This window comes from Cucurbita maxima, unplaced genomic scaffold (genome assembly GCF_002738345.1).
Source record: "Cucurbita maxima cultivar Rimu unplaced genomic scaffold, Cmax_1.0 Cma_Scf00001, whole genome shotgun sequence".
NCBI classification, from domain to species: Eukaryota; Viridiplantae; Streptophyta; class Magnoliopsida; order Cucurbitales; family Cucurbitaceae; genus Cucurbita; species Cucurbita maxima.
Window position 1 is genome coordinate 8,080,331 of NW_019272017.1, and position 14,777 is coordinate 8,095,107.

Below are 14,777 nucleotides of genomic sequence, written 5' to 3' on the forward strand. Positions count from 1 at the left end.
TTTCCCCCCCCCCCCCTTTTTTTTTTACTTTTTACCCCCACCTCCCCCCCTCGGTTTCCCAAATTCCCACCGCAGTAATTCTTCCTCCGCTAAAACCAGATGCTGTCTGTTTGACGGCGTCGTGTCGTCCTTAGTTGACCTCGGTAAACTCACTAAAACCCAGTATGTTGACTCCTTTTATGTTGTGTTTTCAAATCTTGATTCGAAGGCGGGTGCACGTACTCCAACATGTTGACCAACAAAACCCAGCCAGCCAATGAAAATCTCGTACACGATAAGATAAAAATGGCGCCGAGGAGGAGATATCGGGAAGATTTGCGTTTATTTGAAGATCTGACCCAAGTGGATTTGAGAATCTCATCCTCTGTATCTTAAAAAAACGTTTTGTTTATTATTATTTATTATTATTAATAAATCATAAAGAAAGTGAAAAACAAAATATTAAAAAAGACATGATTTGGGATTTCTCTCAGACCCAGAGATTTGATTTCTGATACAGACAGACAGACAGAGCTCTTAACACACACACACACACACACACACACACACACTGACACCACCCTTTCATTTAATACCACTTTATATTACGCCCCTTCTCCTTAACCTTGTCCACACAATTCAATTGCCCGCTCTTTCCATTACAATACCCCTTCTCTCTCTCTCTCTCTCTCTCTTTCTCTCTCCTACTGCCATGGCTAGAACCTCTGGTTTCTCCCGCCGGCGAAGGTCCGATCAAATCGACGCTTTAGATCGCTTCCCCATCTCTGATTCCGAGGTCCATGTTCTCGCCGTCGATGACAGCCTCGTCGACCGTACAGTAATTGAGCGTCTCCTCCGCCTCACCGCCTGCCGAGGTCAGTGTTCCTCTTCAATTTAAATTCAATTTCATTGATTTTATTCCATTTTCCTGGAAATTCAATCTGGGTTTTGTTGGGATTCTCAGTTACTGCAGTGGATAGTGGAATTAGAGCTCTACAATATCTCGGATTGCAAGATGAGCCTAATTCCCAAGTTGGTTTTGATGTAAGTACACATTGAATTTCTTGTGTTTTTTTAAAAATTTTGGTATATGGGTTTTGATCTGTTTCATGGTTTGAATGAACAGGGGTTGAAGGTTGATATGATTATCACCGATTACTGCATGCCCGGAATGACAGGCTACGAATTGTTGAAGAAGATTAAGGAATCTTCAACTCTGAGAGAGATTCCGGTGGTGATTATGTCGTCGGAAAACGTGGTGGCGAGGATAGACAGGTGTTTGGAGGAAGGGGCAGAGGATTTCATAGTGAAGCCGGTGAAATTATCAGATGTGAAGCGGCTCCGGGAATATATGGTGGGGGACGAAAAGATTGGAAGTGAAAGAAGTGGGAACAACAAAAGGAAGCTACGAGAACCGTGTGATGAAGCCTCATCATCGCCGTCCATTTTATCACCAGCACCATCCTCTGATTCCTCTCCATCACCGTCAGATTCGGCTCAATCCATCACCCCATCATCGTCAGAGCCATCTTCTCCGACGTCCACTCCTCAATCGGACGACTCTAAATGACTGCCACTGAATCAGGAACACCGTGCGAGAATAGTAGCCTATCATTCCCCCCCACCTTGTTATTATTTCTTTTTCTTCTTTAAAAGAATTAAATATCTTCCTCTTTTTTCTTCATTCTGTTAGTTTTAACGGTCATTTGTTTGAAATCCCAGTTTTGTCCGGTAAGTGTTAGCCTTCAGGTCTCAGGGAGTTGGGGCATCTCCGTCAATTACCAAAACGCAACGCATTGGGGCTGTCCGAACTTTTGGGGGGCAAGGCGTGATGTACAATTCATAGAGTTCAATCATATAAATATTTAAAAAAAAAAAAAAAAAAAAAAAAAACTCAAAATATTTTGTAATTAATTTTGGGTGGAATTATGAAATTAGCCAATTAATAATGAGATTAGAGGTGATATAATTAAGATGTGGGAGAGACAGGGCAAAATCTTGTCTCCCTAAACTATAATTAATTATGGGTTTGGATAAAATAATGTTGTTTACACCTTATTTTTGTTGGGTTATTTTTTTATTTTAAATTTTGAAGGTGTTCGCTGTCGTGTAAACCCTACTTTTACATTAATTAATATATAAAATTAACACCAACCAATTTTATATCCCAAGGATCAAATCTTTATTTTTAAAGGCAAGTTTGATATCACGTGTTAGTGACATCTAAGTAAAAGGGTATACGAATGAATCAAGACTAAATTTAAAAGAGAGTGATCCTAAAGATAGGATGATTGAGAAAGTTACTTGTGGTAACTCAATTACTTCATAGTTAAACGTGTTTTAGTTGGAGTAATTCTATGTTAGGTGATCTCGTAGAAATTTTCTTAGGATGTATGTGGGTGAGGACAAAACATGTTAGAAGGACTCGTATTGGTCTGTGTGGATAGTCTTTACTCTTAAGAAGCGAAGAGTAGGTAACATGATCATATCGCAGGTGTGTGAGGCGTTACACGTAGTGAAACAAGATAGCAAATCATGAACATGAGAGATTACAGTTATGCTTACGTGACATGTTTATTGTACTGTGCGATAACTTAAATGAGGTCGGGAGGGTTGAATTATTTGGAGATGAAATTGAGAAGTTGGTCGAGGTGGAAGCAGTTGAGAGCAATGAACATGAAAAGGGATAGGGATATGCATGATGTTGTCTGGTAAAGAGAGTATAGATATGAAGCAGAGATGAAGTGGGTGGGTTAGAATGTTTGTTGGTAAGTTTATATGATGAATTCACCCATTTTTATTAAATGGGTATCGGAAGGTGTGTTGCCATTTGCATATGTCCTGTTTGTGAAAAAGGCTGTAACAAACCAACACAGGGTTGTGCCCATTTCCCAGCGATGGGGCCCTTTTTTGTTGCTTTTATTGACGTTGCCTCTTTTCAATATCAATCACTCTCTCTCTCTCTCTGTTTCTTCAATTCCATCTTCATTCTATCATTATTTCAGCAGTTCATTCGTTCATAGCCTCATATGGTTTACCGTCAAATTAAACTATGAAACTACATGGAAGATCAATCCCTGCTAACTTTTGAAAAATGTAGGCTTTGATTTGATCTGATTTGATTTCATTTGATTTGGGTGAGAGAAGAGATTGGGTGGGTATGGGCCATGGGGCTTATAAATCACCACAATAATGCTTGGTCTTGTGATGGCCCAACTGGGGCTGCTAACAAAAAGGGCCTCTTCTTCTTCAGCATGAGGCCAGCTTGTGGTGAGGAATTGCCAACTTTATGGCTGCGTGCTTGGGGATTGTGAGATTGTGTGCCACTCACTCTCACTCTCACTCTCACTCTCGAGAGAGTCAAGTCAATTATGATTTGCGTCGCCCTGCTTGAGAAGAAAGGTTTAGAAAACAAGAGTAGAAAGATTTTCGAGAGAGAGTTTGAAAACAAGATTGAAAAGAATGTTTTGAAAGCAATATTATAGGCTATAAACGAGAAAGGCAACACAATAACTTAGATAGTTTATAACTCCGAGTCGGAAGAATTGACGATTATTTACATCTCCCTACAGTACATTTTGAGTTGATTCAAGTCTTGAGATATGATTTCGTTGAATAGTCAACAAAATTTGGACATGAGGGGTTGATGGCTAGTCGCATACACTATAATTAATACAATTTGAGGGCGATTTAGGTTTGATAGGTCTAGACATGATTTCGCCGAACAATCATACAACATAAAATACAATAGCAAGACAATATAACATGAAATCAAATAAACATAACTCATTCTTGAAGATAATAATTAAAAAATATGGGAAAATTACCAAATAAAGGAATGAAAGCGGGTGAGCTACCTCCTACCCTCTTCAATCTTCCACCAACTTTGCATTCATGTAACATTCTTTTTTTTAAAAATGAATATAGCTGAAGTGTAATGTATTAATAAGATCATATTTTAAAATTTTAAAATTAATTTTCCTAAAATGCATACGATATTTATAAAAGAATGGAAAACGCTGAACAACTTTTTCGACAAATTACATTTATAGATTAGGTAGCCACTCACTCACAACTACTTGTATTAAATCGAGTCAATTTCAAGCCGATTTGAGAGGATGATCGTTCATACTTCATACTTCATTTCAATCAATAATGCATTATCATATCAATTTAGCTTTCTTAATTGCTTCAAATTATATTTAAAAAAAAGGGTTTGTTTACATTGAAGAGAAACAACAACAACTAACTGCTCTTTGAAACTGTCAAGCCACCAAAATACCAAAAACACACACGACAATGTTCTTCACATCTTGTTACCTTCATTTTCAGAGCTTCCTTCCTCTTCTTCCATATTCCGCCGGATTTGATCTCTCTCTTCCACTCTCTCCGCCATGCCTTTGCTGCTTCAGCTTCAGCTATGGCAGCTTCATCTCTTCCTCTTCTTCCTTTCTGTTTCTTCTGTTTGTTATTGCCAACTCACTCCCCCTCAAAATATCCAAACTTTCTACCCTTCCCCATTTATTCCTCAACCACCGTCGCCATTGTCCTCTCTTGTGCAACCGCTGCCATCGTCCTCACTTAAGCATCGGCTGCCATCGTCGTCGTCGTCGTCGTCCACGTTAACGAGGACCATAACAACGGCTGTGGCTGTCACTGCAGTGAGTACGGCTCTGATTTCCACGTTGTTCTTCTTCTTGATCCAGAGATATCTGATCAGAAGAAAACGAAATGTAGAGGTGGCAAATTCGGGTCCAGGTCCGGGTCCGGGACCGATCTTGCAGCCAGCGGTTGCTCAGAGTGAATCTTCGTGTTCTGATGGGAATCTTAAAGGGTATATTGTGGATGAAAATGGATTGGATGTGATTTATTGGAAGAGACTTGAAAGAAGGAATTCCAGTAATAGCTTTGATTGGAGTGATGGACAAGAAAATGTTATGAAAAATCGAAGCAAAAAGACGAAAGCTGTTCAAGAAGTTCCTCTGCTTCGAGGAAACTCTTCGCCGGAAGATGAAGAACCCAGTTGGATTACATCTCCTTCGCCGCCTCAGACTAACCACCCTCCGCCGTTTACTGGGAATTCTGTTCAGGCAGTTGGAAAACCATCAAGTAGTTCAATTCATTCATCAATAGAGCACTCACAATCTCTCAGGGCCGTTCCTTACGACAAAAGCTCTGTTCCAACATCGCCGCCGCCAGTTCCAGCCAAGACCAATACAAGACCACCACCGCCACCACCTCCCATCCCAGTCAAGACCAATGCAAGACTGCCCCCACTGCCTCCTATTCAAGTCCAGACCAATGCAGCACCACCACCGCCGCAGCCGCCCAATGCCGGCGCTTCAAAAGGGGGTAATTCCTCTGGCGAGGCTTCATCAGTCGAGAATGGTCAAGTTAAATTCATACCCCTGCATTGGGATAAAGTGAACACCGCAAATGCCCATCATTCTATGGTTTGGGATAAAATGAACGGCGGTTCTTTCAAGTAATCATCTCTGCAAACACCATTTCTTGTTTCTCGAATAAATTCTTTCGAGTACTGATAAATTTTTCTCTCTTTTGAGTACAGATTTGATGAGGATCTTATGGAAGCTCTGTTTGGATATGTCGCAACCGACCGGAAATCCCCCGGGGCCGAGGCTAGTTCTTCAACAAACGCCTTTGGCCGGAACTCAGGGCCGTCGCAAACTTTCATTCTTGAACAGAAAAAATCTCAGAACATAGCCATTATAATCAAGTCCTTGACCATTCCTCGCAACGAAATCCTCGATGCGCTCAACGAAGGTCAAGGCCTCGAAACAGATAATCTTGAAAAACTCACAAGAATTGCTCTGACCCAAAAAGAAATTTCCCAAATTCTTGAGTATGAAGAAGACCCCCAGAAGCTTGCTGATGCTGAATCTTTCCTTTACCATCTTCTCACATCGGTTCCAACAGCCTTTACGCGTTTCAACGCCATGCTTTTCCGATTGAATTTCAGCTCCGAGATTCTCCATCTCAAGAAATCTCTACGAACTCTGGAATCTGCCTGCAAGGAGCTTAGAACTCGAGGGTTGTTTTTAAAATTGCTTGAAGCAATTCTTAAAGCTGGGAATCGGCTGAATGCAGGAACTGCAAGAGGAAATGCGAGAGCTTTCAACCTTACAGCTCTCCGGAAGCTCTCTGATGTTCAAAGCACTGATGGGAAAACCACTTTGCTTCACTTTGTGGTGAAAGAAGTCATCAGAACAGAAGGCAAAAAGTGTGTTTTAAACAGGAACAAGAGTATGAGCCGTAACAACAGCAGCAATAGCAGTGAGAACAGCTTTAGCAGCCACGAAAATTCGACTTCGAAAGAGGACGCAGTAAAGGAATATATGATGTTGGGACTGCCAGTGGTGGGAGGTCTAAGCGCTGAGTTCTCTAATGTAAGGAAAGCGGCGGCAATCGACTACGAGAGTGTTGCCAAGGCTGCGTCATCTCTTACTAGCCCAACTCTAGAAATCCGGCAGCTTTTGAATCAAATTGGGAACAATGGAGGAGGGTTTACAAAGGAAATGAGAGGGTTTCTTGAGGCAGCAGAGGATGAGCTGAAGGTGGTGAGAGAAGAACAGACGAGAGCGATGGAGCTAGTGATGAAGACAACAGAGTATTATCAGGCTCAAAGTTCAAAAGATAAAGAAGCAAATAGGCTTCAATTATTCATCATAGTGAAAGATTTCCTAGAAATGGTAGATCGGGTGTGTGTTGAAATTGCCCGAGAACTCCAGAGGAGATCGTTGGCCGTCGATGTGGGTTCGCCACAGGTGAGATCAAAGACTGTCTTCCCTACCTTGCCGGAAAATTTTATGTCGGACAAGTCCAAAGGCAGTTCTAGTGATTCAGATGAGGAATTCTGAGCAAATATTTTCCATAAATGTATTCCATCTTCTATTTTCTTGTTAAATGATAATGTACACAAGATTCGAATCAGGAACAAAGATGTAACTATAGACCTTGTAAATTACAGAAGCTTTGATTTTACAACGAGAGAATATTATTAATCCAAAAATAAGGATAATATCATGGCTAATCCGAAGTTCTCCATCTAGACCAAGATTCTAGGATCACCAAACATCATGTAGCAACTGGGGACTACGAAGTATACATTATGTATGGCACTTGCAGCTATCTGGAAAAAGAAAAGAGGCAATTCTAAGACAATTCAACGTCATACACACAGATGCCCATTTTCTAATTATATTATATGGGGGCTGTTTCAGGACACGGTGAGCTTTCTGTATATTACTAATGAAACTCATAGAATGACACCATCTGACTCGTTATAGATCCTATGCCACTCCAATCTACAGACTCTGGATGGACAAAGACTTTCAGAGGAAACAATGAATTCATGATATGGGGCTCTTCAGGGAGTAGTAGTAATTTTCACCAACGTCGAACCTGAAAGCCCATGGTTGATGCATTTCCGGGTAGCTGATGATTTGTTTCTACTCATCAAAACTCAAGAGCGAAGCCCATTCTTTGAAGCATCCTGTACAATTACATAGAATGTATGTTACCTACTAACATCTAAACGTTCAAGAAAAAAGAAAACAGAGAGGAAGTAATTCTGCTACTTCATTTTAGCTTCAAGAAGGCATAGAAAAATCCAATTTTTTGACACGGATAAATGGACGCAAGATATTAAGAATTGATACAGACATGGAAAACTAGGAAAACCTAGTGTTTATCAACCAGTTTTGAGCGTACATTCATTGCAGGAGCAGATAGAGATACAACAATAAGAAGAATTAAAGAGATAAAAATAAAATAACACTTCATCAAACCTTTGATTTTGATAGAAGATTTGTTCTCACTCCCTCTCTGGCATTAAATTTCTCCTCCACTTTCTGAGATGGGGCAACCTTAGATCTTGATTGGAGGCTTGTTCTCCCAGCCACTTTTGCAGTAGATTTTCCTTCCAACTTCTGAGATGGAGCAACCCTGGTAGTTCTGCTATCTGTACCTCTTATTGGACCACTTGCTTTGTGCATCCTATCACATGACATGAAAGTATCGTCAGTTTAATGCAAACTAGCTGAATATGTGTTCGTTAAAAAGGATAAATGAAATGTCCCATGCCTAAATAAGGTATTAACTAATGGTTTTGGGAAGATGATCATAAATTAGGACTAGCTCGCGCAGCTATTAAGCAAAGGGTAAATAATTGGCGAAAAGCAACCTAATAATGATTGGAATTCCTGAATTAAAAAAAAAAAAAAAAAAATTGAAGAATACCCTCCATTCTCCCTTTTAGCAGCCACGGAAGTGGGAATTCTTGTTGTTTCTCTCTTTTTCGTCGGAAGCTGTCCATAGCATTGAGAAGTAAGAAGAATTTCAAGCAATGAAAAACTTGATAATAAATAAATCAATCAAGTTGCTCAATCAATACAAATTAGATAGGTGGTTATGGAGTTATTTGCATCTGGAATAGCAAGAAGATCTAACCATCTTAGGAGCAGACAACCTCTCCTCTTGAGGAGACGATTTCATTTGGTTGAAACTGTTTTGAAATGTCTTAAATGCCCGTTTTACAATGTCCTTGTCCCCCATTTTCTCCATGATGAAAGATCTTCGAATCCCGGTGACAGAAGATGGATCAGAGTTGGGAGTTCCCAGACTAAGGGACATATGCAAAGACTTGGGAGCTACTTTCTTGCTTTCAACAGAAGATGGATTTCGGCTTCTTAATAGAGATGAACTAGTTCCCTTGTTTATAGAGGACCGTGGCACAGAAGACCGTGCTACAGGTGTGCTGGGTCCTGGTGTTGTCTTGGTGGGTTTGGGGGTGGAAATCTTGGGTGTCTTGGCCGTGGATGTTACTGGTTTCTTCTTGGCACTTGCAATGTTTCGTTCCTTGACTACTGGAGTGGTCTGCACAGACAAATGGAGAAAATTGAAGTCAGTGAATCCAAACCTAGTAACTCCAAATAATTCAAAAGTACACAATAGGTTCACCTTCTTAGATTCGATTGGTCGATTTGGTTTTAGAACCTGTCGTTTGACTTTAGACACTGTCGATATTTTATTGACCAACTTTTGTGGAGGTTGCTTGACGGTTTGGGGTTCATTTGGAGACATTTCTACTTCTTTAATGACAACTTCTTCTTGTTTGCTAATCTGAGAATCAACACAATCTGATTTGCTATCCGGTTCTTCCTTTTCAACAGCTGATGAGCTTTCACATTCTGCAATACTTCCAACATCATCCTTCACCACTTCTTGACAAACACTACTGACCTCACCAATCAATGTCGTATCTTGCTCGACTTCTTCAGCAGAAACTTGGGGGTTCAACTTCTCAGATTCATAATCAACCCTTTCAGTCAGGTCCATTACATCTCCTCCATCCTCCAGTTCATTTGACACTGTTGTATTGCCTTCCATTTCCCTCTCTTGCTCCAATAACCTCTTCCTATCAGCTATCTTCTTGTAATGGGCTTCAAAGTAAGCCCTCTTCTGAGCAACAGATCCAGGCGTTGCATACTTCTCAACTTCTTCCAAGTATTTATTGGGAGAGAAAGTCGACCATTTCTCCCAAGACAGTATATCATTCTCAAACCTACCAAAAGAAACCGAAACCTCAAGAAATGGTTTCGACGAAGCATTCTCTTCCACCTGCCATCACGAAGCCATAACCAAATCTAACCATAAATTCAAGCAAGTAACGGCACGGTAACCCCGAAACAGAAAAAACAATTCAATGATTCCTCAATTATAAACGGAAATGAATCTCCAAATCCAGAAACAAACAACAATAAATAAAGAAAAAGTAGTAAAGGGGGGAAGAAGAAGTTAAAATTAATGGGAATCTTGGACAAAATTTCGTCCCAAAAATAGTGTACCTTATGTTCGTCGTTTAGAACATCCACCACAAATGATTCCTCCATCGATTCCGAATGTCAGAATTGAAGAAATCAGTGAGCTAGGGCAGTATGATTTCAGTGCAAACAAGAAATGGAGATCAGTAGGCCACTGGATCAGGATAGAAGAAAACGGAAGAATTAAGAGAGAAAAAAATCATAAATGAAGACAAAAAGAATTGCGAATATATCCATAGGTGTAAGCGATTTTACCTTTTACTGGCTTCCTCCTTTTCCCTGTGCATCTCCATTATCACCTAATCAACTCCACCTTTCCAAACAGCCATTGGATAATTTTTGTTTGTTTACGAAAACTGCAAAAGCAATACGCCCAATCATTGTACTTAAAAAAAGAACTAAATCAACAACAAACAGATCCAACCTACATAAACTCAATCAACCCAGTGTTGGATTTACGAGAAAGAGAAGTTCGGATTGAAAAAGTTGTAATGATTCTCGCAAAAGGTGAGGTAGAAAGGAAGATGAAATCGACCGAAAAAAGGCAAAAGGAACCGAAATCTTTTTGTTGATTTCTTCTTTTCGAGCCTATAATTTCATACTCACTCCCAGTTGCAGAGTGAAGACGAGTTGGATCGGATCAGCCAATATAATAATTTATGAACAAAAAATAAAAAAATAATAATAGAAAGATGAGTATTGTGTAAGGCCCACTCCCAAGGAGTGTATTAGAAAGAAAGTCTTGTCTGTACAGCGCAATGGTCTTTTCATTTATTATCTAATCACTCGCTCTCCGGGGGGTGGGGTGGGGGGCGCCCCATACGCTGTCGTTTTATACATCCCTTTTCCTCCTCTCTCTCTCCCGGGCCTGGCCCATATCAAGTTGGGCCCATCTATTCGTAGTTTGGGCTGGGCTTTTAGAAGCCCAATTCTTCCTTTTCTCTCTCGAATTAAATAAAAAAAATTAACTGAGGGGTAAAATTTAAATATTGTGAAAAAAAAAAAAAAGAGTAATCAAATTGATGGCTGCTTCCACCTGTAATAATAATAATGATAATATATTGTGTGTGGTATTTATTAAGCTTCATCCATTACCAACTTTTAGTTGGGATTGAAAAGAATATATATATAAAAACTTAGGGAAACAACAATTAAAGTAGACGTTTTTCTTTTTCTTCTTGCTTTTAATACATTTAAACAATACATGTCTACCTAACATAAATATAAATATAAATATTATGATGGGTAGAGCAATACCAACTAATTTAAAATATTTAGCTACTACAGCGTTTATGAAATGAATTTGGTAAAACAATGCATGTCCACTAGAGACTTCATTTGATGTTCTACGAAGTTTACCTTCGTCAACCGGACACAATTCGTGTTGATTCCAAGGTTGTTCGCCCACACACGTCGTTCATGCGTGCATGTTCAATCGTCTGTGACACAACAATATTAAATCTCATTGTCATCTTGGTTCCCAACAACATGGTTCATACATTGTGATGTCATCCCGTGTATCGGGACATATCGAGCATCTTGGCTTACTTGGACATATCTATATTTCATAAGGACATCCTGAACATCCATTCATCTAGGTTCTCTTGAGTATCTGACTCTCTCCATGTCCATACGAAACCATTTATGACATACCTTTTCGGATAGCAGGTGCATAATCCAATCTCCAACACATGGGTTGGTGTGCAATACCAATACACACATGTCGGATCTTTCAAGGAAAGACACCTATTTTATAAGATTTTTTTTTTAGTATTAAAAAATAAGTGAGGTAAAGGATTTGTACTACTAACCTAATGCTCAATTATTTTGTTTTTTTATATAATTAAAATGACAAGATTATTAAATTAATAAAAAAAAATAAAAGAAAAGGAAGAAGAAGGAAAAAGCTTGGCTGCTTCATGACTATACAAAAAATAAAAATATATTTAAGAAATTAATTGAATATTGAAGTTGAAAACGACGTAGTATTATACAAAGATGAAATAAAAATAGAATAATATAAAAATTCGAAAATATATTTATGGTCAATATTATATTTAAAAATATCTATAAAAATACTCTTCAAGGGGAACAATGGGTCATTCATTTCCTCTCACATGAACAAAAATCAAAGCAATCGACAATACAAAAAGAATCCAAACCCCACAAACACCAAAATTTTGTTTCCAAGAATCGATAATAATCGAATATATTGAATGATGAAATGTTGTGTAAATAATAATAATGAAACAAGCTCGATCCATCGTATCCATCTCGAACCCAAATCCCAAATCTGTACAATCTACGCTCCTAATCAATCAAAGAATCGCTGAATCTGTACCAAAGAATTGATCTCCTCTCTTCTCTAATAACTTAAATAACTAATCAATGTCGACGAATAAGACGACGGTGCCGGGGAACCCCAATCAGCTGCTCTGTGCAGATCATACGGCTTCCATAGATGATCAAGAAGGCAAGGTTTATTAGCGTCCAGTCTAACCCATGGCTTCCCCTTCCCGCTCCAATGGAGTAAACTCACCGGACCTGGATGCAGCGTTCTGCAACTATCTTTAACATTGTCGCCGCCGAGACCGTGTTGGTTCCACCGGTGGTCGATCGGCTCAACATTACCGGCGAATACGAGTAGGAACGGCGGGAGGGAGCCCAGATCGTAAATCCGGGTGCGTTTCTGCAACTCCATCCAGTTTTCGATCTTCTTCTTGTAATTTCCGAGTCTCCATCTAGACAAATCCATGACCATTACTCCGGTGTTGAAATAGCAGGGGGTTCGGGAGGCGAAGATCCTGGTTAGAACCGGGTCGGACCAGAATTTTTCGGTGAAGTAATTGGTGAAATTGGCATGGCAATATTCCGGTGCTCCGATGACGCGAGAGCCGGTTAGGTTGATGTTCCAGAGCTTGTGAATGTCGTCGACGACCACCACATCGGAGTCAAGGTAAATGAGACGCTCAACACAGGAATCGAGAATGTCGCCCAAGTAATTTCTAGCGTAGTTCAAAGGATTTTCTAGGGCTAGACGAATTGAAGAGGAAATTAAATTGATTACAGTGTCCTCTCTGAAGATGTAGACCTTGAAATTAAGAGAGGGGAAAGTGGATCGGACGAGTTTCGTGAGTTGTCGAGGAGAGGCCTGGTCGAACTCGGCGGCAATGAAATGGAAGAATACGTTTTCAGGGCAGGAAGCATGTTTGAGTACAGAGTGAATGGCAGCCATGGAGCCTCGTACGTATTCAGAATCTAAGGTCATTGCGATGTGGACCAAAGAGGCGTCGCAGGACGACGTGGTATCCCTGGCGGAGGAAGAAGAACATTCCGCCCCATTCCGATAATCGGGGGCCTCGGAGAAGCGGGTGAAATCAGAGATTCCGGCCGATTGATGACGGAAAGTTCGAATCGCGAAACAGAAAGGAAGAAGAAGCAGAAGAGAAAAGGCAAAAACGGCTGGTGTGAAAGGGAACCGCAAAATCTGAGCTCCCATTTCGTTGCAGAGAATGGTGAATGAACAGTGAAGAGGAGGAGAGGGTTTCGCTTGACCAAACGCGGTTCCTGCGTTCTTCTGTCTCTAGGAGAGAGGGAGAGAGAGAGACGGCGGCCGGAAGGGGAAGGGGAAGGCGGAGGGGGAAGGGGAAGGGGACGTTTGAATGAGAAAGAAATGGGAAACAGCATTATATACTTGGAATTTGTTGGCCGTCTGAGTCGCAGTCTGCCTCAGCAAGTAAGGAATACTTTGTTTTTTGTTTTTTTTTTTTTTTAATTTTTTAAATAATAATAACAATAAATTATTATTATTTTACTTTCTTATATCTTATAATATAATCCCAACTTGTTTAAAAAATAATAATAAGTGACAAATTTAGTTTGAAATTTGTATAAAATGGTGAAATAAGTTTGATATCAGAGAATCCCATGTGCCTTCTGTTTGTAATTATAATTTTTAATGTTCCTAATTTGATTTAAAGGTAATTTTGGGAAATAATCTGGTCGGTGGGCAGATTTTGTTGGCAGTTCTTTAAATCTTAATTATTAATATCTAAATTTGATTATTTCGTAAATTTTAAAAAATTTAATGTTAGTTAGGACACTTTTTATATATTCTTTATTTAGGTATTTTTTATATATGTATATATATATGTATATATATAGTAAATAATGAGTAGAGTTATCAATATCTTAAATGAAGATTGGGGGTTTAAAATTAATAATTTACTTTATAAGTTATATATTAAAAAAGTATTTTATTTAATTATTTATGTTGATTAAATTTTTGATGTAAAATGTTTCTAGGGATAATTCTATTATTGTTTTCAGAATAAAATTAAAAATGATGGAGGCATGTGGACTGTGGAGCGAGTATTTGAAGGGGAAATAAATCAGGGAAGAGGGGTCAGTTTTAAGGCATGAATTTATAATAATAATAATAATAATAATAATAATAATAATAATGCTGTTAATTAGGACAGTTATTATGATTAAGTATGGTATTATATTACAATACTTTGAGAGTAATTATAATAATGACACTTCAATTTGGAAGTAATTATACTAAACCCAAATAATGACACTTCAAGATGGAATGCCAAAATTATGTATTAAACCCAAAATCATTAAATTTAAAATTAATTAAATAAATAAAACCCCATTTCTTCTCATTGTTTCCCTTATATTATATATATTTTTTTAAATGATGGAGAATTCAGAGTGGGTGACAGCTGTCAGTTTATTTTGAAGGAACTGCAACGTGGACCGTTCCTTTGGGTGGGCCTCTCATTTAATCAGCATCCGCTAGAGAGGTCTACAGAACAAAATAGACCAATTCAAACCCTAATTATTTCCACACACACACACACACACAAAAAAAAAAAAAAAAAAAAAAAAAAAAAAAAAAAAAAAAAAAAAAAAAAAAAAAAAAAAAAAAAAAAAAAAAAAAAAAAAAAA

The 14,777-nt window shown here is 38.8% G+C and overlaps 4 protein-coding genes across 7 annotated transcripts; 2 read left to right on the forward strand and 2 right to left on the reverse strand.

Moving 5' to 3' along the window:
* Nucleotides 1–480: 480 nt before the first annotated feature.
* Nucleotides 481–1,696, forward strand: LOC111488059 (two-component response regulator ARR5). Its single transcript, XM_023135667.1, has 3 exons — nt 481–854; nt 944–1,023; nt 1,106–1,696. Exons 1-3 carry the CDS (start codon nt 692–694, stop codon nt 1,547–1,549), a joined length of 687 nt encoding a protein of 228 aa, XP_022991435.1. The 5' UTR covers nt 481–691; the 3' UTR covers nt 1,550–1,696.
* A 2,484-nt stretch (nt 1,697–4,180) lies between these two features.
* On the forward strand, nt 4,181–6,875 carry LOC111477766 (formin-like protein 4). Of its 2 annotated transcripts, XM_023121663.1 has the most exons (3): nt 4,181–4,515; nt 4,588–5,464; nt 5,549–6,875. In XM_023121663.1, exons 1-3 carry the CDS (start codon nt 4,374–4,376, stop codon nt 6,855–6,857), a joined length of 2,328 nt encoding a protein of 775 aa, XP_022977431.1. In that variant the 5' UTR covers nt 4,181–4,373; the 3' UTR covers nt 6,858–6,875. The 2 variants fall into 2 exon arrangements, with proteins under 2 accessions (XP_022977431.1, XP_022977423.1); XM_023121655.1 differs by having other exon boundaries at nt 4,181–5,464.
* Nucleotides 6,876–6,981: 106 nt separating this feature from the next.
* On the reverse strand, nt 6,982–10,567 carry LOC111477783 (protein WVD2-like 7). 3 transcript variants are annotated; one of them, XM_023121689.1, is made up of 8 exons: nt 10,428–10,567; nt 10,077–10,177; nt 9,846–9,975; nt 8,959–9,618; nt 8,449–8,874; nt 8,239–8,306; nt 7,788–7,995; nt 6,982–7,492 (listed from the first exon to the last, which is right to left on the reverse strand). In XM_023121689.1, the coding sequence occupies exons 3-8, from the start codon at nt 9,888–9,890 to the stop codon at nt 7,463–7,465; spliced, it is 1,437 nt and encodes a 478-aa protein (XP_022977457.1). In that variant the 5' UTR covers nt 9,891–9,975; nt 10,077–10,177; nt 10,428–10,567; the 3' UTR covers nt 6,982–7,462. The 3 variants fall into 3 exon arrangements, with proteins under 3 accessions (XP_022977457.1, XP_022977448.1, XP_022977440.1); XM_023121680.1 differs by having other exon boundaries at nt 10,357–10,567; XM_023121672.1 differs by having other exon boundaries at nt 10,250–10,567.
* Nucleotides 10,568–12,007: 1,440 nt separating this feature from the next.
* LOC111488665 (probable galacturonosyltransferase-like 9) lies at nt 12,008–13,491 on the reverse strand. The gene has a single exon (XM_023136558.1). The coding sequence runs from the start codon at nt 13,318–13,320 to the stop codon at nt 12,187–12,189; it is 1,134 nt and encodes a 377-aa protein (XP_022992326.1). The 5' UTR covers nt 13,321–13,491; the 3' UTR covers nt 12,008–12,186.
* Between the last annotated feature and the right edge of the window lie 1,286 nt (nt 13,492–14,777).

Coding starts and splice junctions, on each gene's coding strand:
- LOC111488059 (XM_023135667.1), top strand. CDS start 692: ATGGCTAGAACCTCTGGTTTCTCCCGCCGGCGAAGGTCCGATCAAATC. Junction 855..943: donor CCGCCTCACCGCCTGCCGAG/GTCAGTGTTCCT, acceptor TGGGATTCTCAG/TTACTGCAGTGGATAGTGGA. Junction 1,024..1,105: donor ATTCCCAAGTTGGTTTTGAT/GTAAGTACACAT, acceptor TTGAATGAACAG/GGGTTGAAGGTTGATATGAT.
- LOC111477766 (XM_023121655.1), top strand. CDS start 4,374: ATGCCTTTGCTGCTTCAGCTTCAGCTATGGCAGCTTCATCTCTTCCTC. Junction 5,465..5,548: donor ATGAACGGCGGTTCTTTCAA/GTAATCATCTCT, acceptor TTTTGAGTACAG/ATTTGATGAGGATCTTATGG.
- LOC111477783 (XM_023121689.1), bottom strand. CDS start 9,890: ATGGAGGAATCATTTGTGGTGGATGTTCTAAACGACGAACATAAG. Junction 9,619..9,845: donor TTCTAAACGACGAACATAAG/GTACACTATTTT, acceptor TCGTGATGGCAG/GTGGAAGAGAATGCTTCGTC. Junction 7,996..8,238: donor GCTAAAAGGGAGAATGGAGG/GTATTCTTCAAT, acceptor GTCATGTGATAG/GATGCACAAAGCAAGTGGTC.
- LOC111488665 (XM_023136558.1), bottom strand. CDS start 13,320: ATGGGAGCTCAGATTTTGCGGTTCCCTTTCACACCAGCCGTTTTTGCC.